The sequence below is a fragment of the Aethalodelphis obliquidens genome, unplaced genomic scaffold, assembly GCF_003676395.1.
Source record: "Aethalodelphis obliquidens isolate GAN/ISIS:26980383/991018 unplaced genomic scaffold, ASM367639v1 scaffold20, whole genome shotgun sequence".
Lineage (NCBI taxonomy): Eukaryota > Metazoa > Chordata > Mammalia > Artiodactyla > Delphinidae > Aethalodelphis > Aethalodelphis obliquidens.
Window position 1 is genome coordinate 4,433,221 of NW_020837964.1, and position 27,244 is coordinate 4,460,464.

A 27,244-nucleotide genomic window follows, 5' to 3' on the forward strand; every position below is an offset into this window, starting at 1 on the left:
GGGGGACGCCGGCGTCGACTTACGTGCTCAGCTGAAATCGCACAAAGTTCTTGATGTTATGAAAAATCCCCTTGCCTTCCTCCACCGCATTCCTGCAAGAGAGGAGAAAGCATTTATTCACCAAGGCGGCCGGGAGAGAAGGGTCAGCCAGCTCCGTCACCTGCTAAAGGAAGTGACGGTGTCAGCAGAGGTCACGATTCTCCTTGCTGGCGTTCTCGGGGAATCACCAGTAGAGGATATGCTCATGTCCTAACAGGTGCCTTCAGCCACTGGGGGCTGGTCACCAAGCCACGATCGCCCTTCTGTCCAGACTGTAGACCATTCTCTCGTCCGAGCCCTGGGACCCCAGCCCTCACCCAAGGCTCCCGAAGTGCCCCCTGCCCCTCGGTGACCCACCAAGGAGAGACGGAGCCCCCGTGGCCCTGCTTTCCATGGGGGGAGTGGGCCTGGGGACACCGTGTGTATCCACCACAGCAGAGGAGGCGGCTGCCACCCCAGGCATTTTTGCCACCAAAGAAACACCTAAAGAGCAAATTACATGATGGCTGAGAAGTCGTCGTCCACCAGGATCATGTTGGCGGCCTCCTTGCTGACGTCCGTCCCTGTCCGCCCCATGGCAATCCCGATGTCCGCCGACTTCAGGGCGACCGCGTCGTTCACCCCGTCCCCCGTCATGGCCACGATCGCCCCCGACTCCTGCAAAGCCTTTGGAAAGAGGAGGCCAGTGGAGGCCTGCAGCCTGAGGACCTTCCTTCCAGATCCTTCCCTCCTCCTGCCCCGCCTCTCACACTGAGTGGCAAAGGCCCCTCTCTAGAGGGCACTGGGGTCAGCTGGCCCGGGTCTGAATCCCAGTTCCCCCCGTATGAGCTGTGGACACTGGGCAAGCCCTGAACCTAACCTCAGCTTCTCTATCTGCAGAGTGGGAGCACGGTCTCTCCTTAACAGGGCTGTTGTGAACCCTAAACTAAGAACACAGAGGGAACAGTGCCCGGCACAGAGCGAAGGCGTGAATGTGTTATCTGTCACCACGCCAGCTAAAAACTGTCGCTTGCCGTCTGGTTCTACAAGGTCGAAGTCACTGGCCACTGCAGCCGCTGACCTTCCACACCCGCTGAAAGGAGTTCAGGGCGGAGATCGGCAACGAGGGAAGAACCGTCAGAACAAGCCTTCAGATGGTTAGCTGTTTCCAGGAGCAGATTTTATGCGCCCAGATTCGTACAACTTTCCATATCTAGAAAAGCACTAAAATCACTAACAGAGACGTCTGCTCCTCGTGGCCAGGAGCAGCCTTCTGCCAAAGCACGTGCATGACTGCTGGTACCGCCTTCACTGGAGTCACATACGTACCCCACCCCCTACCTCTTCGGAGTGGCCCCTCAGAGCCCCCCAGAGCTGAGACGCTGTCTCCCCAGCTGTAGTTCTTTTTTTTTTTTTTTTTTTTGTGCGCGGGCCTCCCACTGTTGCGGCCTCTCCCGTTGCGGAGCACAGGCTCCGGACGTGCAGGCTCAGCGGCCGTGGCTCACGGGCCCAGCCGCTCCGCGGCATGTGGGATCCTCCCGGACCAGGGCACGAACCCGCGTCCCCTGCATCGGCAGGCGGACTCTCAACCACTGCGCCACCTTCAGGGAAACCCTGTAGTCCTCATTTTGCCCCCAATAAAACTTAACTCACAACTCTCACGGTGTGCTTTCTTTTTCAGTCAACAACCATTAATAATAATCAGCTCGTCCCCTGAATCCATGTGGTACCCAATAAGTATTAATATTTTCTTTGAGGAATGACTGGCACAGAGGTTTACTCTGTAGAACTAAAAAACCCCCAAATGACACAAAAGAAAAAACACAAGTGTTAAAGAACAGCTTTTCAAAGCATCCACGTGTGGGGAACCACACAGGTGTCTCTCGTTCTAGTCCTTTCGTTTTTGATGCGCCATCAGAAGGCACCTGCGGTGGGCCAGGCGGCTGCCAAGGGCTTCACAGGCCCAGCTTCGTTTCTTTCTTTTTTTTTTTTTTTGGCCGTGCCAGGCAGCATGTGGGATCGTAGTTCCCTGACCAGGGATTGAACCCGCACCCGCTACATTGGAAGTGTGGAGCCTTAACCACTGGACAGCCAGGAAAGCCCCCTGGCTTCGTTCCGTCCTCTCCTGCCTTGTGAATTAGCTGGTGTCATTCTGTCATTCATATTATCCCCATTTTACAGATGAGGAAACTAAGGCCCGGAGTTAAATAACAGGAATACGCCAAGGAGCACCCGACTAACGAAGGCTGGCCTCTGCGCTTCTCCCTTTGCACCACCCAATTCCCGCTCCCCGCTTTTGGTACACGTGGCACGGGGCCCCCAGTTCTCCCCTCCCCAGAGGCCAGTGCAGAGGAGGCGGCCACCGCTGGGCCCTGGACCACCTTGTGAGCAGAGCCGCCACCGCCCTGGGCTGTGCCCTGAGGGACCAGAGAGGCACACAACTGACCTTGATGATTTTGAGTTTGTGCTTTGGGCTGGTCCTGAAGAAGACAGACACCTGCATACGGAGACGGGAGAGGGCCGGGCATCAGTGAGTGAGGAGGTGGCACCTTCACCCCATGCCCCTCGGCGGTGAGCCTCGGGAGGACCCCACCTTCCCGACGCGCTCGGCCAGCTCGCCCTGCTCGGCGCTTTCCACCTCTTCCCCGGACATGGCGCTCAGCTTCCCGTTGCACAGGCCGATGTTTCTTCCTGCAAGGTGTGGACAGTCCCTTCTGAGGGCCTGAGACTGTGGTCCCTGCACTTGCCCCTCACTCCACCTACCTGACATCAGGCCCCGCCTAGGCCACAGGGAAAAACAAAACCACAGTGGCCCCAATGAGAGAGCCCCTGCTATGGTATCTGACCTTAATTCCATCCACAGAATGAACTGGCAACCACGGCCTCTTATCCCCACTCTAAAGATGAGGAAACAGGGAGCGGTGACTTTCCCAAGGTCATAGGGCTGGTAAGTGCTAATACTGGAACTGACATGGTTCTTTCTGTCTGATTCCAGAGTCTGTGATGTTTCCATGGTGCCAGGCTGCCTCAAGACAGAGGGGTTAGAAATCCAAGGTGTGGCAACCGTGCTAACAGTAATAAAAAGAGTAGGAGGAGGAAGGTTGCTAGCGCTCTGCTGATGAAAAGCCTGAGGGTCAGAGTGGCTCAATGATTTGCCAAGGGCCCACCGCTGCTGGCAGAAGCCAGACTGGAAGTGTGCACTGGCAGTGATGCTGCCTGTGGAGATGAGGTGAGATCATGGATGGAAGGCCCCAGGGCAGAGAAGGTTCTTGGTGCATGCGAGGTCTTTTCCTCTTTAGGAGAACCTGCCAACATTTTAGAGACAAACACCCACTCGGAAGGTGGGATGCTGGTCCTCGAACCTCAGAATCTCTTCCAAGCACGTGGAAGGTAGTTGTGAGCTCTCCTGACCAGGTCCCTCGAGGAGTAAGCAGTGGCAGCGACCCTCACCCTCCACCCCATTCCCTGGTTACCTATCGCCAAGGCCGTCTCCAGAGCATCTCCCGTTATCATTTTCACGGACAAGCCCGAATCAGAGAGAACGTGGACCGCTTCCTCCACGCCAGCCCTCGGAGGGTCGATGATTCCGATGAGACCCAGGAACGTCAGCTCCCCCAGCTCAGGCCCAGAAGCCAGGGCCAGCACTGCGGACAGAGCAAGACCCACAGAAGGTTCAGAAGATTTTCGTCCCCAGTCAGCCCCAGCCCCACCGTGTCCCAGACCCTCTTCTGTCCGCGAGGGGCTTGGGCACTAAGTCCCTGGACCACAAAGGGGAGGGATGATCTTTCCGACGTTCGTCAGGCCCGTGCAGGGCAGCGGCTGTTGACGGCTCACCCACGATGGAGAGCAGGGCAAGTAGCAACAACCTGCCCAGTGGGAGACGGGCCTCTGTCTGCTGGTGGTGCAGTCCCCACGGGGAGTGGCCACGAGCACACCTGTGGGCTGGCACATAAGGGCACATTTCTGATGGCCTATCTGTCATTGCTCTGCCCTCCTCTGTCATTGCCAGCAGACTCGGGGCGACAGTCACCAAGGTCAAGAAGAATGTGCAGGAGGCAACACGGGTCAGAGGACTCTGTTTCAGGGGCACAGAGCCAGACCCGGCTCTTGGGGACAGGTGCTCTGAGAGGGGGTGGTGTGAGAACTGACCTTACTGATACTGGAGGGGAGCTATGGCCAACAAGTTCCAGCTGTGACCCCTCAGTCATGACACTGTACCAGTGATGCAGGGGGGTGCGCCAGCGATGCGGGTACCATTCCCCCCTTTCTCAAAGCAACCCTCCCTGCCCTGCCCAGCTCAGCTCTGTCCTGACATGTCCTCACCTTATAGGCTTGTCAGTTTATAATTACTGTCCCCTGAAGGGGAAAACTAGGCCAACTGAAACCAATACAGGAAGCCAACGCTTCTCACTTTCCCCTGAGGGAATACACGTGTTCCAGAGTGTTTTCAGACATTTTCTCCGAAAACGGACAGGCTGACAAATGACACTACGGGAAACGTGAGGTTGAATGTTCAGCCCATCGGGGAAGGCGTTGGCCCTGGTGCAGAAAATTGGAAATGGCCAAGGAATGAAACGTCTGCATTAATTTACAAGAGCTTTGGGTTTTCCTGACAGCGAGCCGTGAGCAGGACGACCAGTCGGGAAAATCATCGTTTCAGGGGCGGCCTGTCCACCTGTCTTAGAAAACGCAGAACCTCTTCTTGCACGCATGAGCTGCGTCTGGGATAACGGGTATCGTCTGGCGGCTGAGATGGGTGGGGGTCTCCCTATCTTTCATCTGCCCAAGAGAGTCCACCCTGGCTTTGCTTGCATCAGCATCCTGCCTGACACCACTCTGATCATCACTGCGTTGACTCGGGACCCTGCGTCAATACACTTGAGAAGTCAGTGTTAGGTGCAAACTTAGAGCTTGGGGCTGGGACCACAGGCACTGACCCCGCAGGCCAAGCGACCCCATCCTCTTCTCCTCCTGCTGACAGAAGGCTCGCTGCTGGGGCGTCAGCGGCAGGGGGATACCCCCATGGTTGTACATGGTACAGTAACGAATCACTTCCTCGAAGGCCCCCTTCATGAAGTAGATGTCTTCCTGCTCCTTGGAAAAGACAAAAGGAAAAAAATGGGCTGACACTGGCTGCTTCAGCTCTTGGTGACCGTCACCTCATCCACACAGAGATGTTCACGGCGGGGCTATTTACCCCGGACCGTCACTGTTCACCAATACAGGACAGGTTAGAGAAGTTACAGGAAATCCACGTGATGGAATACCGATCTCTGACCCAACCCAGGCCTGCCCTACATCGGGCTCCCTGGTTAATGTCACTCAGAGCACCTGCACGTTTCATGAACTGGACATATCCCAGCCATTGCTGTGTCTTTAAGTGTGTGACTGACCACTAGATGTCTATTTCAGGGAGACTTCCAAGCAAGGCAGGCACCATGAACTTGGCCCATAAGAATGAACCCAAATGAGCAGCTGACCCGTTTCCTGTGCATCTGTTAAGTGCCGTCTCCCTGAGAGAGACCGTAAGTGCCAGGTGCCTTGTCAGCGTGGGTCACGCTGCAACCCCGGCATGAGCACAGCACCTTCCTGCTCGCAGTGGGCAGCGAATGAGCTTGTGCAAACTGACACGGAAAGCTGTCCAAGACGGCACTTAAGGGAAGAGAGCAAATTACACACACTGTATACGGCATGACCTTCTTTTGAAACTACTACCCCCCGTGTTGCATTCGCACATTTAGAACCTGGAACACTCTATCTCTGACTGCTAAGGGGTGTCAGCATGGGTGGGGAGTGGGGAGGGAGAAAAGAGGGGCAGAATTGTCGTGAGCTTGCGTTTTTGAAGTTACATTTCTATAATTTTTTTCAATGAAAATATATTACCATTGCCTTCGGGGGGAAAATAAGATTTAAAGGTATTAAAACATAAAAAAAAAAAAAAATCCAAATCCCGTCTTAAGCACCCGGAATTTATATGCCTGTCCACTCATGGCAAAGAGCTGGGATAAGCTGGCCAAGCTACCGCCACTGTGAACGAGACGGGAAATCTCAGCATGGGCAAGACGTGACATATTCCAGAAGGAGCAGAAAGTTTGGAGAAAAAGGTAGAAGGCGATAAAAATCTCTTAAAAAAAAAAAAAAGTTTCTTCACTGTAGAAAATCTGAAAAGCTACAGAAAAAGAAAAAAGTGGGGGAAAAACGGCTGAATCCCCCCCAGGCACAGCTAGTAGGAATTTGGTACCTGTTCCCCAGGTGGCCTAGAACCTATGCGTACACACACGTGCGAGCCCACCGTCCACACCATCTATGGTGGATGCTGGGGTGTGTGTCCTGGATCCCCCTTCAGGATGAAGGCTCGTTCCCCCGTTACGACAGTTACGTGAGATCATGCGTGTAAAGAACTCAGCACAGGGGTGCGAAAAAAGGACCTTAAGTTAGCAGTGGGGTCAGTGTCATCAGTAAGGACGTGCAGTCACTCCGGTAGTAATTACTCAGTCATTGTACTGTAGGCGAGTCTCACACGTGAACTTGCATCAGAATCCCCGGCAGACACAGATGACCGGGTCCCAGCCCTGGAATTTCTGAGTCAGTGGGTCTGGGGTAGAACCTGAGAATCTGCATTTCAAGGTGATGCTTCTGCGGGTTCAGGGACCCCACTTTGAGAACCAGAGATTCAGATGACAATCTCAGAAGAGGAGGTAATCAAAGGTTTATACTTTCACGTATTTGGAAGCTCACAGAAGTAGCCAGGAACTTTAAACTCTTCTGACGTCTGCATTTTGCTTTGCTGGAAAGGGGCAGAGAGGCAGACTCACCTCATTCCTGGAGCTGCATTGAACCGCCATCCACTTCTGTTCCGAACTGAATGGAATCTCTTTTTTTCGCATGTATGAATCTTTAATATCACTTAAGCCCATCTAGGAAAATAAAATGGGACATTTTCAGCGAGTCATCCTAAACCAATCTCTATGCAAAGCTCAGTCCCTTTAAATTATTCATTATTCAAACCACCTCAGGCAGATGAGAAATGCAAGCGTTCAGCACACAGAAAAGCCATTTGCTTTCAAACGTCCCACGGGAAAAGAAATCAATCTCTCTTTTCTCTTGTCCCAGGGGCAGAGCCTGATGGCCTCTGCCACAGCGTCTAGCTGGAACCTGTGGGGTTTCTGCCGGGACGAATGTTTCAGACTTGAAGAGGCAGCAAAAGGAGCCCTGGGAAGTGGGGCGCCTGCGGTCACCACCTGGGGTCCCTGCCAGGCCTCACATTCACTCGCTCTTTGATGCTTTCAGGCCAGTTCCTTGACAGCTCTGAGCCTTGGTTTCCCCAGTTGTAAACCAATCCTAACCCGTGCATCCCATCGCCCCACAAGGGGTGAAAATGGGTTCTTAGGGGGTGAAAAAAAAATCTCCTTTTATGTATAAAGCACAGACACCCATACAGTACAGGAACAGATACATACTATTGGGCTGACAAAAAAGTGCGTTTGGGTCTTTCCGTAATATCTGCAGTATTAAAATCTCATGGGGGGAGTGATTAGGGAAAAAACATCTAAAAAGTCTCCTTAGGGGAGTGTCATCGGTTGCACTGTGTCCCTCAAAGACTTACGGAAGGTGTAATTCCCCAGTGCCTGCGAACAGGATCTGATTTGGAAATAGGGTCTTTGGAGGTGTAACGAAGTTAAGATGAGGTTGTTGGGGGAGCCCACGACGGCATGACCGGTGTCCTTCCAAGAAGAGGACAAGGCCACGTGAGGACCTCCCTCACTCAGACAGGACCTCGAATTGTGCTGCCAGTGTAGCTCCGAGAGAAGGAATTCCCCACGCAGACGTCACAGACCTCCTACCTTCATTGCCAGGGCCACCAAGGCGCCCTCCGTGGGCTGCCCCATCATGGCGTTCTTTCTGATGGTGGCGTTGTTGGCGACACAGCCTGCCTGGAAGGAGAGGTGTCCGAAGGTCGTTTGTTAGTATTTGGAGCTGCACCCGCCGGGGTTCCGGGCTTACTCAGGCACGTGAAAAGGTGCCTGAACGCTGCACCCATTTTCAGAGCTGGGGCTGGCATGGGGGCCAGGGACAAGTTTACTCTTCAAAATACATCAGTCTCAAAATCCACACGATTAATATTCACTGACTCTGCTGAATGTGGGTCGTCACACAGCTGTCACGAGGAACTACAGTGGGGAGGCAGGCAGACTGGGGGGTCACGCGTGTGGGGTGATGGCCAGTGCCTGATAATGGGGACGGGGTTTCTGATTGGGGCGACGAAGCATCCTGGAATTAGATAGCGGTGAGGGCTGCACAACCTTGTGAATATACTAAAACCCACTGAACTGTACACTTTAAAAGGGTGAATTCTGTGATGTGCGACCTACATCTCAATTTAAAATAATAACTGAAAAATGAGAAGTACAAACAAATAGACAAAAAGAGCATGGGGGTGAATCCCGGCTCCCTCCCACTCACTGGGGGACCTTGGGCACTCACGCTACCTCTCTGAGCCCCCGTTTTTTTTTTTGGCCGGCGCTGTGTGTGCCAGCATGCCGTATCTTAGTTCTCCAAACAGGGACCGAACCTGTGCCCCCTGCATTGGGAGCGCTGCGTCTTAACCACTGGACCGCCAGGGAAGTCCCGAGCTCCTGTTTCTTAATCTGCACAACTGAGATAATGGGGCAGCCCTCTCAGGGCTCTGTTAATTGTCACCGTGGAGGTGGGACCTGCGCGGAGAGGATGATGGTCAAACTTCCTGTGGGGAGGGGACGTGAGCTCCTGCGAGGACAGGTATGGCTCACGTTACAAGTACTGATGGTCACAACAGGCAGCGTTCATCCCGTGCTTGTTTCCCAACATTCACAGAGCCCCTTCCCTGTCCAGCAAGCAAGGGGGGAGGAAGGGGCTCCCAGCTCCCTTACGTCCCATATTTCCATCTGTATCTGGGCCGCCGTGACAACCTGACCCCTGGGCCGTGGCCCAGTCATCACCGAGAACCAGCTGGTCCAACTGCGTTCTCTCTTTCTGGAGAGAGTCCCCATTAGCTCTGTTTTAAATGCATGTTTACTTCCACGGTGGCGCTTTTGACACTTACCTCCACTAACTTCCCCACTGAGATGTTGGAAAACTGCTTAATGACTTCCTTTGAGGGTAAAAGACAGACAGTCCCTTGGCCGTTGTAGCCAACTCCGCTGACCTACAGGGCAAAGGCAAAAAACGGGGTGTCACTAGGAGGCAAAAAGACGCTTCCCCGGTTGACCCCTATCCCTTTCTGGGGAATCCATCCCCAAGGACACGGTCCCACCACGAACACGTCTCCAAGCGTGAAGTGTCCCCTGCAGGATTACGTATTAATCAGATACCTCACCGAGTGCCGTGCTTCAGTAAACTGCAACAGGGCATTCTTCAGCCGGTAAAAATCATGGTTATGAAAACCACGTATTAGCATACAAGGGTGCTTATGTTCTAGAACCGGGGCGGGCAAGCTCTTTCTTGCAGAGCCGATAGCAAATATCGTAGCCTTGGCAGTAATCTCTGCTGCGATTACTCTGTAGCTGTGATGTGACAGGAAGCACGGACAATGTGAACATCCATCCAATGTGGACATCCTCTGCCAGCCAAAGGGTGGCTGCCTTCCACCAGTCGTGTTCCTTGCTGCTACTGGTAGCAAGGAGATTGTCCAATAACCCATATTTGCTTCTTCCTTACTGTTCTCTGGAAGACTCCGTGTGCTTTCTCTGGGAAGGAAGGGGTCTGGCAGGGCACAACCTGGACTTGAACCTTATAAATTCACACAGGCTCACCTCAGCGTGGAGCCCGTCCGACGTCACAAGTTGGGTGACAGTCATTTCATTGGCAGTCAGAGTCCCCGTCTTATCAGAACAGATGACATTGCAGCAACCTGGCACAAGAAGACACCAGAGTTTATAGGAACAAGAAGTCGTCACCACCAACTCTCAGGCTTAGGAAACACCCAGGTAGAATCAGCACGGCACTAAAATGCCCATGCAGTCCAATTCGTAATCCAACCAGCTGGGTTCCCTCACCTAAAGTCTCCACGATCGGCAGCTTCTTCACAATGACCCGCTTCCTGGCCATCCGCAGCACTCCCAGGACCAGCGTCACTGTGACGACGATGGGCAGACCCTCGGGAATGGCGGCCACAGCCAGGCTGGATCGAAAAGGCCAGGCGGATCACCTCGAGCACGCACTTAACGATGACGTGCATCGCACCTGGCGTTGGCAGCATGTTTACCCGGTGAAGCTTGTCCGTGGTTCCCCCACCTTCTCTGTTCTGTTCTCTGCTGCCAGTCCCATGACACACCTGCCTCCTCCTTCAGCATCCATTGCTCTGAGCTTTCCCCCTGCGAAACCCTGCTTTCCTACCAGACAACCACACTTTAGTGTGAATTAGTCTGTCCCTTGTTTTGCCTATTTAAGTGCTTTTGTCGTCTATTAGAGACAAAAGTCTTGGGCCCTATGAAAGCAATCTCCGGAATCAGGCACTAAGTGGGAAGCGGAATTATTAGGTTTAGAGGGTCCTCCCTGGGTCCCTTGAATTTTACTCTAAATTGGTCTAATGGTTTAGACATTTGCTGTGAGAAAACCAGACAAGGAAATGAAAGTTGGGGGAGGTGAAGTGGCGCGGCGAGGCCTTTGCCTAAGCAGGCTGTTGTGCTGTCTGCTCATTTGCTTAAGACGCCCCGCACCCCCCACCACTCTTTCTGTACCACGGGGCCCCGCCCTCCCACAGCCAAGGTTGATTGGGTTAGAGGAGAACATATGACTCCAGCTGAACCAATGAGCTCCTCCCTTGGGAATCTGCATTGGGACTGAGCACAGGATCCCCTTCCTGTGGGCAGGGTTTGTGTCTTGCCAGTGACCTCAGGCCGATGGGGGAGGCTGGAGAGTGCGGGGCAGACTGTGCAGAGCTGTGGGGTGAGCATTACCATGCCAAGCCCCAGGGTGGTTCACCCTTTGCAGAGCACAGTGCCGCAGGTAGTCAGTAAATATTTGCTGAGTGAACACACAGGAATGAGTGAACACATGGCAAGTGCAAGAGCCTGGACCCACCCTGGCCTAGCACACAGTGAGCGCTCTACATAGGTTGGTTAATAATCAGAAAGCCCCGCCGCCGAGGATGAACCGAAGCCACGCATGGCTACCGTATTTCATCAGATCTAAGGCGCTGCTGATTGGGAAGGGCACCATTATCCTGCGCACCTCTAAAAACATACTGCCCATTAACGGTGCCGGGATGCTTTCTTATCACCTCACTTGTGAGAAGCAGTCTGACTTCAGAGAAGGTAGAAGGTGAAAAAGAATGTGTGTCTTAGAATCAAAGAAATACGGTATATGAATGGCGGCCTTTCACCTGGAGGCCATGGAGCATTCAGGGGTAAGTTATAGAAACCAAGGTGACGGAATTTGGTCAAGGGACTGTGCCCGGTTTCTACGGTGACGGCAAGAAGGTTTCCTTGCTTTTATGGCACAGGCTGACAAGGCCAGCTAAGCAAACATTTGCAAAGGGTTCTCACGGGCACTTTCCTTCTACATGGCGTGAGAAGGGCATTGTGTGTGCCTGGATGTTTTCATAATAATAAAAAAGTAATTGGCAAACCAATAAAGATTAGAATAGACCAGGAAAAGCAAGTAGACCTTGGGTCATCTTGAATGTCGCTCAAGGCACAGGGAAGTAGGATAAAGTTTCTAAAAGAATGATTCTCTTGCTACTTATTTTGGAGAATCTCTTCCTCACCAGCTATCCTGCCATTTCTACCTTATGACTGAGAGGTGTTGAGTGATTTTCTTCTGCTAAAAACTGAAGAACCTCATCCTTTCAAAGTCACAAGTGAAATGACCACAGTCAGTTTTCTTTCAATTGCAAGCTTCCCATGGACCGAGTGGGATGAGAGAGATGAAAGGGGCTGTTAGACAAGAAATCAGAAATGACCTTGGGGAAGTAGGGATGCGGTGGACACAGGAGCCTTTTCTCTTATTTACCTGGAAATACTTAACAGTCTTTTTGCCTCATGGAACTTTCTGTGGTTTACAAGATGGGATGGAACGCATCCTTATTTGGGGGAGGTTCTCATGCATCATGGCCTCTGAGAGCTCTGCTTTTTCTGGGAGCCCCTCGTGGCTGAGGCTCCACCCTCTGCCACCACCCCCTACCTCTGAAGACCGAGTCACCTGAGCCTTCTTTCTGGGGCTCCACCTTCTTCCCTAGTGCCACCTCTTGCTGGAGCCCCGACTAGGGTAATTGTAGCCATGGCCTCACTGCTCAGAGTGATGCTTCCTGAACCGGCAGCATCACCATCCCTGGGGAGCATGTTAGGAATGCAGAATCTCGGGCCCTCCCCCCAGACCCACTGAGTCAGAGCCCCGGCAATCTGTGTGGGACAAGCTCTCCCAGGGACCCTTGTATGGTGAGGTTAGTTACGGTCAAGTCCAAGACCCCCGGCTCTACGGCGTCCTCCTCTTGCGGGAGGCCCTGCCCTCACCTCAAACGCCACCGTCCACAGCGCAGCCAGCTGCCCACTGCCCTGTTCCCTCTTACCCCCTCCCTCCTCAGAGCAAGCCGGGGTTCACACCTCCCATCACCATTCCAAGAATGGCCAACACTTTTCATCTCTCTGCTCCAAAAGAATAGTAGAGATGGCCTGGCACAGCGTGCTGAGAAGGGTTCTGAGGATGTGATTAGAATTCAGAGAAAAAGGGGCCCATGAGTTTCCGCGTGATCAGCCCCGTCATCTACCCTACCGTCTGGTCTTATCACCCAGCCCGACCACAGCCTCCCCGCTGCTTCCGCAGATGCGCTAGGCTCACTCCGCCTCGCGCGCCTTTGCCCCTGCCATTCCCCTGCCTGAACGCCCCGCCCACCCTTAGCAGCATCTCTCCAGCTTCAACTCCTCAGAGAAACCTCTCCCGGCCCCCTTTTCTGGCCACATCCCTTCCCGCCTCCCTTTTAATCTCTCAACCAGCGTTTCCTTTGTAGCTTTTTTTTTTTTTTTTTTTTTTTTTTTGGCGGTACGCGGGCCTCTCACTGTTGTGGCCTCTCCCGTTGCGGAGCACAGGCTCCGGACGCGCAGGCTCAGTGGCCACGGCTCACGGGCCCAGCCGCTCCGCGGCATGTGGGATCTTCCCGGACCGGGGCACGAACCCGCGTCCCCGGCATCGGTAGGCGAACTCTCAACCGCTGCGCCACCAGGGAAGCCCTCCTTTGTAGCTTTGATCGTCAGTTGTGATTATTTTGCTAACGTTCACTGAAATTGTTCACGTTTACTTTCCCCACCAGCCTGCAGACTCCGTGGTCCAGCTCCATCGGCACTGGACGATGCAAGTACACAGTGAGCAGGTGCTCAAGAGACACGTGTGGGGCAAATAGGCAAACCAAGCGCCATGACCGGGGAGGGTAGGGAGAGGCCCCGCCCTGCCCGGGAGGTGGCCAGGGGCACTGAGCCGGACCCTGGCTTTGGATCAGAATCGTGCGGTCTGCAGTCCGTCTCCTCCACTCCCTGATCCTGTAACTACAGGCAGATGTGTCGGCCTAACCCTCAGCGTCTCCATCTGTGAAACGGAGACCGGCCTGCCTCTCGGAGCTGTGCCTCGATGAGCGAGGTCACCTGCTCCTCCCGAGTCCTTCCCCCTCCTCCACTCGGCATCAGCAGACCCTGGCGGCGCCCCCTTCACGTTCTCGAAGATTCTAGAACCGCCTCACCTAGCTGGTCAACACTCCGACACTGACACGGAAGGATAAACGGCCAATGGAAGCTCTGGGTCCTATTTTCCTTTATACCATTCACGGCACGTAGCTCAGGATATAAAGTCAGGAAACCCCCGCTCGACTTGAGATCATGACCTCGTCCGCTCAAAAGAACGCGTTGGGCTCTGTATCTAGAGCTCTGCAAGCCGTCTGCTGTGGCCACCACCCAAATGTGACGATGATGATCTGGTGTGTTTCAGGGAAAAGACCTGAAATCCAGCAGGAACATCTGTATAGCACAATGGCCTGATTTTCATGGTTCCAAAGAGTTTGGGGGAAGACCCAAGCCCTGGTATCAATCCATTTATTTATAGCTTATATAAAGTGAAAACCTAAAGACAATTGCTGTTAGGGTATCTTTTCGTTTATACTCAGAATTAGTCTGACGTGGCGTTTTCCAAATGTTTGCCATCTGCATCTTGCTTTTATGGTTTTGGTCACATAATATTCTAACTGCATAATATTCTTTAAACCAACTTTTCCTTTTCCTTTTTCATGTCCCCAGGAGTTGGCATTAATGAGATTTTGTTTGTTAAGGAATAGCAGAGCGTCTAAAACCAGACACAGGCTTTTCCAGTTTCCATTGTCACAAAGTAGTCACTGAATAATAGGATACACACCTGCCCGCAGGTGGATTTTGCTGGCCTGCCTCTCAATGCACACAGGGCAGTGTGATTAAAAAATGAGGCATTTTAAAGAATGTATATATATATATATACGTACAACTGAATCACTTTGCTGTACAGCAGAAATTAACACAACATTGTAAATCAACTATACTTCAATTTTAAAAAGGGAGGCATTTGGAATTTTACAAGACCTGCATTTGAATTTCTTCTATTGCTAATTGCCAGGTAATGGTGTCCACTCATTTCTACACAGACAGACTTGACTCTGTACCAGAGACGTGTACACTCAACCCCCTAACGCAAGGTTCTCTGGCCCACGCTGGCCGGCCCTGTGGGAAGCAGCTCCCCGCAGCCTCCGTCCTACACTGGGATGCCCCGAGCCATTGTGAGGCGCGTCACTGTAATTTACTGTAATGACAGTTACAACGTGGCTGTCTGCAAACAGTTCACTTTTTATATATAAATTAGAAAGGATCCAAGGATCCTTGTAATAACAGCTTTCCTAATTACCTGCTTTATGTTTTCTTTATTGAGATGTCATTCACGTACCGTAAGATTCGCCCTTTTAAAGTATCTAATTCAGTGGTTTTATATTCAGAGTTGTAATAACTATCACTACAATCACTTTAGAGCCTTTTCATCACCCCCAGAAGAAACCCCATCACTGTTGGGGTCCCTCCTCGTTCCCCGACCCCAGTCCCTGGCAGTCACTAATCTATATTCCGTCTGTATGGATTTGCGTGTTTGGGGCATTTCATAGAGACAAAGTCACATGGCATGTGGCCATTTCTGTCTGGTTTCCTTCTCCTAGCCTCATGTTTCTATGGCATCCACACCGTAGCACGTGTCAGTGCTTCACTCTTTTTTTCTAATATCTTTATTGGAATATAATTGCTTTACAATGTTGTGTTAGTTTCTGCTGTACAACAAAGTGAGTCAGCTGTACGTATACATATGTCCCCATATCCCCTCCCTCTTGCGTCTCCCTCCCACCCCCCCCATCCCACCCCTCTAGGTGGTCACAAAGCACCGAGCTGATCTCCCTGTGCTATGCACCTGTTTCCCACTAGCTAGCTATTTTACATTTGGTGGTGTATATATGTCCGTGCCACTCTCTCACTTCCTGACAGCTTACCCTTCCCCCACTGGCTTCCCTCCTTCTCGTGGCTGAATAGTATTCCACTGTATGCTGTTTATCTGTTCACTACTTGACGGGCACCGAAGTTTGTTTACATTGTGGGTTTGAGGTACTAAGTATGTATTTTCGCTCACCGACATTAATCTTCCACGTAACACCTGACCATCTTACAGACAACAACACAAGGGGGCGTCACCCTGAGGAAACCATGAGGGGCCTGACGTGGGTCCTCCACGTCCTGGATTACCGGCTGCCCTTCCGCTGGGACATGCCCCATTAGGGACAATCCCCAGCACCCCGTGTCCCCGAGCAGCCGTGGAAAAGCTGTGGCAACTTCACGCCCCTGCACAGAGCCTGCCTTCTGTCTGCCTCTGCTTCTCCACTGGGACCCAGGGTGGGGCGGTCAGTTATGAGCACCACCAGGTCGTGGAAGGGCAGGTTCCCGGGGCTTAAAGTCAGGGCCCCGATCCCCAGCCCTGCAGTCAGCCGTGCGGCCTCGGCTACACGGTCTCTGTCCTCTCCTGCAGCTGCCTCCTTAAATCAAGGGCCGAGTTCCAAGTGCGTAATGAGAACAAGCACCCCCTGCGCGTTCCGCGTGGCCACAGGCACCTGCGCAGGGCACCCGGGGCATCCTCACCGCGCCCCTCGGAGGGCTGACATCACACCCGTTTACAGAGGAGGAAAAGAAGGACCAGTAAATGAAGACGCTGGGCCGGGGTCGCATGGCTAGCAAGTGGCAAAGGCAGAATCTAAACGTGGGTTGGCTGGCTCTGGAGTCTGCGCTCAGCCAGGAAGACCCAGACGCACGGGCCAGGGGGACAGTGACAGGGACTCCGAATCATCAGCTTTCCTTCCTTTTGCAGACATTCGCTGGGCACCCACCTGCCAGACAGTGTGCTACGGGGAGACTGTGGCTTAGGGGGAAGGGCTGCATCTTCCCCCCAATCTCCCCACCTTCTCTTGTACACAGACGAGGGGGGGATGGCCCAGCGCCCTTACCTGACCCCGATGGTGAACATGCTGAGGAGATGCTTCCCTTGCAGCCAGCCCGTGAACATGATCAGGCCTGGGAGGAGATAAAAACATACACGTATGTATGTACACACACACACGCGCACACACCTGCACACACGCACACGCGCATACACGAGTATGTCCTCCAAAGGACGAAGGCATTCCAAACTCATTTCCTTAAAGAGTTTCCAGTAATATAGACACAGGACGGTTATGAATAACCTCAAACACGTGCCACCTCTCCCCTTTTTCTTTTTAAGAAACAACTCCCCTGCCTACGAGAAAGAGGATGGCTTTACTTTTTCAGGAGAAGATCAAGCCAGCTCAAGTAAAAGAAACAGCCAACCAGTTTATTTGGGGCTGTTGTCAACATTTCTGTATTATTCCACAAGTTCCCATGGGCTGCACGCCCCCAGGACTTGCCCCAAGGTGTCTGCTGTGCTCCCGTGATGCACAGATTGGCCGCTGTCTCTTGACTGACTTTATCCTGCGTGTTCATGATTAAATACATTCCTTTTTCCATTTTTCTCCTTCGTCAATCGTTGACCCAACGTCTTCTAAACGCCAGGCACTGTGCTATGCATGGGACACACAGTCAGTCAGAGACGGACCCTCCAGGCACAGGAGTGGCATGAGTTGCTGGGACCCGTGAAAGTGCTGAGACGTTCTGACAATGGGGAAAAGTTCAGGGGCCGCCAGGCGTGGCCTCAGTTTCCTCACCTGCAAAGTGGGTACAATGACCGTGTCTTCCTCAAGGACTTGTTTCAGGATGTAAGATGTGACAATGCACTTGGAGTGCTTAGCACGGCTCCTGGCCCACAGTAGCACCCAGTCGTGAACTGCTGGGGCCACGGTTACCGGACAGGTGAAGGGAAAAATGTGTGAGGTGAGAGGAGTCGCCTGTTGACACGTCCTGGGAGATTTGCTGAAAAGCACTAGCTTTGTTTTGCAGGGAAAGGGGAGTCAGCGCAAGCTTTCTGCTGGGTAGTAGCGGTGTGCGTGTGTGTTGGAGTACGGGGGTCAGAAGAGCTGATTTATTAGGGGCTATTTTCATACTATGTATCTTTCTAATTAATTTATTTATTTTTGGCTGCGTTGGGTCTTCATTGCGGTGCGGTGGCTTTCATCGCGGTGGCTTCTCTTGTTGCGGAACACGGGCTCAAGGCGCGCGGGCTTCAGTAGCTGTGGCTCGGGGGCTCTAGAGCGCAGGCTCAGTAGTTGTGGCGCACAGGCTTTGTTGCTCCGCGGCATGTGGGATCTTCCCGGACCAGGGCTTCAACCCGTGTCCCCTGCATTGGCAGGCGGATTCTTAACCGCTGCACCACCAGGGAAGTCCGTATTTTCATACTATGATTAGCAACAGGCTTCAGTAGTCAAATAAAATCTTAGCTGCAATCCAAATGAACCCAGTTGCAAAAGACTGGGTGGGAGGGAACTCTATTAAAAATAGGTGCAGGTCGCACCCACCAGGACCCGCCCCTACCCTGGGGGCCTCCCTGCAGTAGGAGGCTGAGCTTGTTCCCCAGGGGCTCACAAGAGCTGACTGTGCTCATTTCTTCCCAAATCCACGTTCAGTAACTTTGCACTGGTAGCTTGAAATGGGCGGCTGTGACTACTGATACCATGGAAAGGGGCAAACACCGCTTTCCGCTGGAGCTCGCTGTTCCCCTGAATCTCCTCCTTGGACCCTCTGAGGGTTCAAAATTCCCACTCTGCCGAGCAATTCTTCAAATATTTATTAAAAAGAAAACACGTCTGAATGGTATCATGGGCCTGGCCATGCACATGCTAATTTACTTTCTCATTTAACTTGAGGAATAATGGCTTATACGAGGCAATGACCGTGCAGGACCTCTGACTTGGATTTTTTTTTTTTTTAAAACAAATTTCATCTTGTGGAAAGGCCTGCTAAGAGCATCTATTTGACAATGTGCCTTGAAGCACATCTACTTGGTATTTGCTCTTGGGGCCATTATTACGGCCCAGTCTCCTTCTGGCAACCCCAATGTCTAGAGCAGGTGGTGGAAAGGTCTTCATATAACAGATCAGATAGTAAACAGCATCAGCTCTATGGGCCATATGGTCTGTTACAACTCAGCTTGGCCATTGCAGTGTGCAAGCAGCTATAGATAATACGTGAATGGGCGTGGCCGTGTGCCCATAAAACAGATGTGTGAACACTGAAATTTGAATCTCATATAACTTTAATGTCATAACATATTCTTCTTCTATTTTTTTCAGTCATTTAAAAATGTAAAAAAAATTCTCGGCTTCTGAGCCACACAAAAACAGGTGGCAAACCCGATTTGGCCTGGGAGTCATAGTTTCCATCCCCTGCTCCAGACTGTAAAAGGGTCCTCTGGCCAGCTGGGGCCACGTGGGCATCCAGTCTAGCCCAAAAGCCTGATCAATGTAACCCCGAGGATGGCAGGTGAACGGCGATGCAGAGCCACTTTCCCCTCCTGCGTCCATGACAGACATCACTAATCCATCACAGTTCTCTGCCACCAAGCCCGAGCATGGACTCCAAATCCTCTCACAAGCACAGAGCCCCCTTAGCTGGGATCAGACCTGGCAGGTTAAGATAAAACCCATTTTCCATAACTGCTCCAGGACAAAATAGGGTGGAGAGGAGGGAAGAGGACATAGAGCTACATGAAAACAGTAAAACTACTGACTGAGCAAAGTCTGAGCACTAAATCCAAAGTTGACATTTGGAAACTGGATACTAGAAGGTTGGGATGGGGTGGCCAGGGAGGAAAGGGTGGGCAGGTCTGTCCCCAGCATGACAGAATTGAGAGCTTTGACTTCAGACCATATCCTCTTAACACTTTGCTAAATTTACCACCTCTTACAAGTTGTGAAGGAGTGGGAGATACCTTCCATGCCTTTGAATCTACCCTTTCCTCTGTCTGGAATTCCCAGTCTCTTTTTTTTTTTTTTTTCACTTGGCAAACTCCTACCCATCCTGCAAGACCCAACTTAATGTCACCTCCTCCTGGGAGCCTTCCCAACTCTCCCATGCAAAATTAACTGCTGCCTTCACATTTCATATTTGTTCAGGCGTCTCTCTCCTATTTCCCTGGGGTCCTTCAAAGGGCACAAGCTGTGTCTGACTCATCTTGGTGGCTCCAGACCTATCATAGGGTCTAGCATGTCACAAGATACTCACTAAATGAATGAATTGCACCTAGATGCCCAGAAGCACAACAAAACTGCTGCTAGGAGGGACAGATGTTTCTCCCAAGAACATTACTGGCTCTGCAGTTTAGCCAGATTCTCTAGTACTTCCTCCCATCACTGCTCATGCTATGAGCAGTGGTTGGTTGGTTTGTTTCTTTATTCACTCATTCATTCAACCAACATTTATTGAGAATCTACAGTGGCCCAGGCACTGGTTGATCCTGAAAGCTGGGAACGAAGGACACAGACTCAAAACCAGAGCTGGAGACAGCAGGAAGGAGCAGGTGAAGGGACCAGGGCAGCCCCATGGGGATCTTCAGGAGTAAGACCTGAATTTAGCTCTGCAGCATCTGTGGATGCTGTTTGGTGTGTTGCCAAAGGCCAGGATGCACACGCCCAGGCACAACCTGCTTAGTAGAATAGAAACATGGCTGGGTGCACCACCAGACTACATTTCCCAGTCTCCTCTGCAGTTAGGTAGGCCATGTGACTTCATTCCAGCCAATCGAGAATAGGCAAAATTGATGACATCACTTCCTGGTCCCTGCCTTAAAAATTTCCCCCTACAAGCCTCCATATTCTCTTTCCCTACCTGCTGGCTACATAGAATTATGGCCCACCTCCCAGGACCTGCAGGAAGGCAGAGCAACAATACGGTAGGGGCCTGGGATCCCGAGTCAGTGTTTGGAGGTGAGCTATCCAGGAAAGCCATTTCACCAGGAACATGCCCATGGACTGTGGTGTGGGCAAGAAATAGATTTTGACCATGTTAGGCCATTAAAATGCGGGGGCTGCTTGTTACAGCCATTAGCTTGTTCTGATAGAGAAACCTCTTGTTACTGTCCAAGAACCTCTGATCCCAAACCCCAATTCTCACCCAGGTGAGTAGCAGGGTATTTGAGAAACAGCTGTGGGTGCTCCGGACGGCTCCCTCCACACACCCCATCCCCTCTGGGACCCCGTGCAGAAATTGCTTCACCCACCAATTATGCCGAATGAGAAAAGTGTCAATTGCTTCCCCAGTTTGTCCATGCTTTTTTGTAGAGGAGTTTTGGGCGTCTGAAAGGATGAGAACAATGGGTTTGTTAGATGAGATCCCAGCAGCGTCCCCCAGTTTCTGCCTGGATTTTTTAATGTCTTAAGCTGAGTGACGATTACACAAGGACACATACATAAAACTTCATTGACTGCTACGTTTCAGATCTGCGCATGTCACCGTAAGTTATCTTGACAAAAATCCGAATAAATGTTTTAAAAGAAAAAATTTGAAAAAGGGTACTCACGTTAATCATATCATCCTTAGTTCTAAGGAGCAGGCAGGGCTGGTGTCACCAGCTGAGAATCATCTCAAACCCCAGCTTCCACAAACCCAGAGCCCCACTGCCCTCACCTCTTCAGCCTGCATCATCTTAAACACTTCTCCGAACTGGGATCTTTCTCCTGTTCCGATCACGACGCCCTGCGTACAGGAGAGAGGAGCCTGAGTTCTGAGGCTGAAAGCCTGCAGATGACGGAGACCGGGGCCCCCAGGCACCCGGGGCTTACCTGTCCCTTCCCGTACTGCACCAGGGTCCCCATGAAGACGATGTTGCTCAGGGTGGTGAGATCGCCCCCACCCGTCAGCGGGGTGTCCGTCTTGCTGCTTGGCTCGGCTTCTCCCGTGAAACTGGACTCGTCCACCAGGAGGTCTGTGACCTGGGCGGGCAAAGCGAGAAGGCGTGGCACCCACCCTCCCACCTGTGAGCTGGTTTTCAAAGCCCAGCACGGTGTCTAGCACCTTAGTGTCATCGCCAGCAGACAGCAAACAGGAACGTGCTGAAAAGCAGGAAGCGAGGATCAGAACGCAGCCTCGGATGCCTCCAGGAAACAGAAAAGCTTTGAATGTACGGCCCCTTTCAGAAAGCAGAAAGGTCTCATATCCTATTTTAACATTATTTTAAATTTTAATATTTTTAAAAACTTAGGCAATGGTTAAATTAGAACATCCCTCTCAGAGCATCCTGTCTTTCCCCTAACACTCCACATCCCACCCGCCTTGGAAGGTCCCGTACAATCTGTGTAGTCTGAGTAGCACTGAGCCGTGTTATGCAGTGACAGCCTAAGGTCATGTCAACACCCAAAACACATACTCGGGCACAGATACGCACACACACCCAGACGTTTCCAGGGTGACACTTCCAGAACACCTACCATGCGCCAGGCCAGGCGCGGAACACTTCACAAAGCTTATCTCTTTTTTTTTTAATTTATTTTTTATTTTTGGCTGCATTGGGTCTTTGTTGCTGTGCGCGGGCTTTCTCTAGTTGCAGCGAGCGGGGGCTACTCTTTGTTGCGGTGCGCGGGCTTCTCATTGCGGTGGCTTCTCTTGTTGTGGAGCACGGGCTCTAGGCGCGCGGGCTTCCGTAGTTGCGGCACGTGGGCTCAGTCGTTGTGGCTCACAAGCTCAGTAGCTGTGGCGCACGGGCCCAGCCACTCCGCGGCATGTGGGATCTTCCTGGACCAGGGCTCAAACCCGTGTCGCCTGCATTGGCAGGTGGATTCTTAATCACTGTGCCACGAGGGGAGTCCCACACAAGGCTAATCTCTCAATCCTCACAGACTCCGTGAAAGATGCTATTATTTTCTCCTCTCTACATTTGGGGTAACTGAGGCATGGACTGATTAAGAAATGTGCTCAAGTCTACACAGCTAGTTAGTGGCAGAGCAGAGGTCTGAACCAAGGTGATGGCTCCAGAAACTGCACTCTTAACCACCTTGCAAAACTGACCACAGGCCCAGTACGTATCATTCAAGAGGTGAGTCTCCTGTGGCCAGAACTGTGCCAGGTACCACCGAGGACATGCAAGGCATCAGGGTGGGCTCTGCCCCTAAGGACCTTCTCATTTAAGCAAAAAAGAGGGCTTCCCTGGTGGCGCAGTGGTTGAGAGTCCGCCTGCCGATGCAGGGGATGCGGGTTCGTGCCCCGGTCCGGGAAGATCCCACATGCCGCGGAACGGCTGGGCGTGTGAGCCATGGCCGCTGAGCCTGTGCGTCCGGAGCCTGTGCTCCGCAACGAACGGGAGAGGCCACAGCAGTGAGAGGCCCTCGTACCGCAAAAAAAAAAAAAAAAGTCTAATCAGACAAGTCCCGATTAAGGCACATTCTACAAAATACCTGACCAGCCCTCCTCACAACTGTCAAGGTCATGAAAAACAAGGCAAGTCTGAGCAACTGTCACAGCCCAGAGGAGCCTAAAGAGACATGATGATTAAATGTAACGTGGGACCCTGGAACAACAACAACAACAGGGCATTAGGGAAGAACTAAGGCAATCTGGTAAAAGTATGGACTTAGTTAATAATAACGTGCCTCGATTGGTTCATTAATTGGAACAAAGGTACCCTACTAATCTATGATGCTGACATTACAGGAAAGGGTGTGGGATCTATGGGAATCCTCTCAACTATCTTCTCAATTTTTCTGTAAATCTAAAATGGCTCTAAAAAATAAAGTCTGTTTTTCTTAAAAAGAGGAAAGGAAGAGAGAGATGAGACAAAGGTGCCTCTCTGAAGGCAGATGGCCAGAGAAGCAGGAAGAATGGGGCGCGGGGCTGGGAAGGGAAGGGGACGCAGGTGCGGAGGTGGGTGTGGGTTTGGATGTATTGGAATGCAGGTGGGCAATCTGTCCATCTGTCCATCCATCTCCTACGAGGGGCCAGGCATTCTTCTGGGCCCTGGGAATCCAGCAGGGCCGAGACAGACAAACCCCCTGACTTTGTGGGGGGACTGGCAATAAACACGAAAGCAAACAGACATTGGAAAGAGCAGTAGATACCCAGGGTGGGGGGGTGGGGTGATGCCTCAGGAGACGGGTCAGGGGAGGCCAGTGAGAAGGGGACAGTGAGTTGAGACCTCAGGAATGAGAAAGGCTGTAAGTCATGCTGGTGGAAAGTGGGTTCTGGCGGCAGAAATGGCCCTCCTGAGTGAAGACACACTGCAGGCAGTTGAAAGCATCAATGCGCCTGGCTTCTAAGTCAGGGCTGGGCATACAGCTTGGGCCTCCTCTGCCTAGAACAGCTGATTCACGTCCATTCCAGGACGGCTCAAAAGCCACTGCCTCCAGGAAGCCCTCTGTGACTGCGTCGGGCCAGGCAAGTCTGTCCTGTTTGGGAAACCCAGAGTTCCCGGGGCTTTTCCCTCAAGCCCCTGCAGCAATCGTTACCTGTCATGAGTAGATGTGGTTTGTGTGTTACTCTGGGCAATAAACCCATGAGCACAGAGATCTCGTCTGTTTTCTCCACTGCCTCCTCAGCACGCAGCACAGTTCCTGGCACATAGTAGGTGCTCAAGAAATATTTGTTAACTGAATGAGTGATGAGGATATGGGGAGGGGTGCCCTGAGGCAGGGAGGGAGGGCAGAGAGGCTTAGAGGAGGGCTTTGAGTGTGCTGGGCTGAGTAATAGCCCCCGACCATCCGATCCCCCAAAGACACCCAAGTCCTAATCCTTGGAACACGTGAAGGTGTTACCTTAATGGCAAAACAGCCTTTGCAGATGTGACTGAATTAAGGACCTTGCGATGCGGAGATTACCCTGGGTGATCCTGATGGGGCCTAAATGTCATCACAAGGGTCCTTTTAAGAGGAGGATCAGAGAAGTGTCTGAGAGAAGGAAGTACAAAGACAGAAGCAGCGGTTGGAGCAATTTGAGGCCACAAGCCCAGGAATGCGGGCGGCCTCTGGAGGCTGAAAGATGCAAGGGAACCAATTAATAGCTTAATGTGGTTAATTGGAACTAATTAAGAGCTTAATAGTGGAGAAGAATATTCCACTGTGAGTAAACAAAGCTATTGATTGTTCACTGGATTTGCAAAAGGACAAAAAAGGAAATCTGTAGTGTTGGCGGCTGGCAGCCTTGAAAAAAGTCCTCGTGGTGGCAATGACCAGGCACAATTTCATTTGACAGAAGCGGGGCAGGAAGAAAACCAGCTGAAGTAGGAAAGGAGTCATTTGGGGTTTAAAAAATTGTTTCAAAGAACTGTTGTAGAGCCTGGCACTGATCAACAGTAAAATCAATTGCAGATATTTGTGACTCTGTCCCCTCATCAGGTGCTGCACGAGCAGGCAGCAGGTCTTAGCGTTTCAGCTTCAGGAGAACCCCACGAGGCGGGAATAAACATTAACCGCTTGGATAGATGAGGAAACCGAGGCAAAGAGAAGGTAAGCAACTCGCTCCAGGTCACACAGCTTATGAATGACAGGATCTGGCTAATGCCCCGTCCCAGGGCACTAACCACTCGGCAACACTGCCTCTCTGGAGAGCCTGTAGTATACGCGTATCCTCCCTATCAGCATGTGGACTCCCCACCCCATACCTGGGGACTCCCTCACACTGTGGGGCAGAGCCCACCCCTAGGGGAGGCATGGACAACGTCACATTGGCTTCCCCAGCCTTCCCGCACGTGGGGCTTGGCCACTGGACGATGGTTCCTCTAATGGGACCCACCTGCCCTGCCTGGAGATCTGAAAGCCAGGGGCAGAAGGGCTTGAAAGCCTGGGTGCCCTCTGGCCTCTGCCTCTACGTCAAAGACTGTCTCAGGATGCTGTAAACACAGCTCCCGGGGGTTAGCTCCCAGCCTCTTTGCCTCTCTCCATCCCCCCGCTCCAGGCCACCCTTCAAACAGCCTGCTGTGCATCCTGAGAACATGTCCTCCTTAAATAAATAAATCAGGCTGATATTCTTAAGTATTCCAGGGATCATAAAATAGATTACTCCCATCGACGGATCCCTCTGAACTTGAATTAAGCTTTTCTCGAGAATCAAATTTATCTCGGAGAGCCTCAGGAAATGTTCTGTGAAGCTGTGACACCCTGAGACCCACAAAGGTTGGGGACAGAGCTTGCCCCACACCCGATGTCCCCAACTGCGCTCTTGTAAAATCTTGCGCTACTATTTATGGCTGTACCGGTTGTTCCCATCCTCGTGATTAAGCAGTCAGATAGCGTTTCTCTCCGACATCAGTGTGGCCGTTTCTAGAAGCAACTTTTCCCTCATTCCTCAGCCCCACCCTGGTTTAACTGCCACTGCAGTTTCCTGTAAACTAGAAAAATCACATAACCACAGTTGGTTAGGCTTATACTTAAATGAGAAGAAATAATTTGTGAAATGCCATTGGAGGAGGTTTATGCTTAAAATGAGCTCGCTTGCTAACTTCCTGTTTGTGTGCACACATGCCTGTGTCTGTGCAGTGCACGAGACAGAGAGAACGCCTGCCTCTGAGAAGCTAAGTGTCTGCATGGCCCCTGGACCCAGGGTCTGGGACCCCTCACCTCTGTGAGACGGATGTCTGCAGGGATCCGGTCTCCGATAGAGAGAGACACGATGTCTCCAGGCACCAGGTCTCGAGCAAGAAGGTGATGGAGTTTTCCTTCTCTTATGCTGCGTTTGAAATGGGAAAAAGCAAAACCACCCATGTTGACATCTCATTTTTAGGCACTTTGATAACCTTGAGCAAAGATTACAGAAACACACTTTCTCTTTCCCTTATGGACAAACCCTTGTGCCTTTACGGTTTTATTATTTTTTAAATTCATCTATCCCAAAAGACTTTTGGGAAAGTGTATGGCTTCTAGGAGACCCTGAGCCTCATTTGAAAAGTGGGGTGACTACTGTTCACTCTGCCTGGAAACAAGGCTGGGCCACACGGCCTCCAGACGCTTCTGCTGGTCTAGGGAAGCGATTCCTTAATGAAGCTGGCAGCTAGCGGCACTTCTGTCCTCAGAGGACACAGCACTCTGGTGTGCAGAGCCCGGCTCGGGACCTCAGGGATGGCAGAGGCTTGCCAAAGCTGGGAGGAGCATCTTATGTGCTCGAGAAGCTGGGGACACCCCCTCCCACAGGGCCTGGACTGTTCCTCACGGCCATCTGCCGTCTAACGTTAGACACGGATGTGCTTCTGTGCATGGGCTCCCACTGGAATCCCACCACACACTGCCCCTTGCCCGACATGGCAGGAGCCTCCCAGATGGACCTGTGCCCACCCCACCTCCGACCTCCTTCAATTCATCCTGTACGTGGCAACCAGAGAGCTCTTAACGCACAAAATCGGATCACAACTTCCTCCTACTCCAACCGTCTCCAGTGACCTTGGAGTCAAACCCAGAGGCCCTGCCTCCTGTCACCCCGCCCCCGAATGCACCCAACTCCTTCTAGTCTCAAGGTCTTTGCTGACCTGGAATGCTGGAGCAGACATTCCCCTCTTCCCTGTTAACAGAATTCAATCTTATTCAGGTACCGCCCTTCTCCCCACTGCGCAGTGCTCTAGCGGGTGGGTCCTGAGTGGCTGAGACCATCAGGGTGATCCCAGCGCCTGCCCTATGACCGGCATAGGGACAGGCATGATCTACAATACTGGCCTAAGAGACAGGAGTGGATATTTCCTGGGGGCTTGAGAGAAAGTTTTTTTCACTCTGTACACGTACGTACACACACACACACACACACACACACACACACACACACACACACACACA

At 52.0% G+C, this 27,244-nt stretch overlaps 1 protein-coding gene across 6 annotated transcripts in view; it reads right to left on the reverse strand.

Moving 5' to 3' along the window:
- The window catches only part of ATP2C2 (ATPase secretory pathway Ca2+ transporting 2), a 75,593-nt gene that overhangs the window by 5,907 nt on the left and 42,442 nt on the right, over positions 1 to 27,244 (reverse strand). For 5 of the 6 annotated variants that reach the window (XM_027119107.1, XM_027119106.1, XM_027119111.1 and 2 more), the window contains 16 exons: positions 26,042 to 26,150; positions 21,281 to 21,430; positions 21,126 to 21,194; positions 20,719 to 20,794; positions 16,538 to 16,604; positions 10,053 to 10,177; positions 9,810 to 9,907; positions 9,101 to 9,202; positions 7,863 to 7,952; positions 6,834 to 6,935; positions 4,956 to 5,112; positions 3,492 to 3,662; positions 2,612 to 2,709; positions 2,465 to 2,515; positions 539 to 705; positions 24 to 92 (listed from right to left, as the gene is read on the reverse strand). In XM_027119107.1, the coding sequence (XP_026974908.1) occupies positions 24 to 92; positions 539 to 705; positions 2,465 to 2,515; positions 2,612 to 2,709; positions 3,492 to 3,662; positions 4,956 to 5,112; positions 6,834 to 6,935; positions 7,863 to 7,952; positions 9,101 to 9,202; positions 9,810 to 9,907; positions 10,053 to 10,177; positions 16,538 to 16,604; positions 20,719 to 20,794; positions 21,126 to 21,194; positions 21,281 to 21,430; positions 26,042 to 26,150 (1,701 nt within the window). The remainder of the gene's footprint in view (positions 1 to 23; positions 93 to 538; positions 706 to 2,464; positions 2,516 to 2,611; positions 2,710 to 3,491; positions 3,663 to 4,955; positions 5,113 to 6,833; positions 6,936 to 7,862; positions 7,953 to 9,100; positions 9,203 to 9,809; positions 9,908 to 10,052; positions 10,178 to 16,537; positions 16,605 to 20,718; positions 20,795 to 21,125; positions 21,195 to 21,280; positions 21,431 to 26,041; positions 26,151 to 27,244) is intronic. The other variant, XM_027119110.1, reaches the window with a different exon arrangement.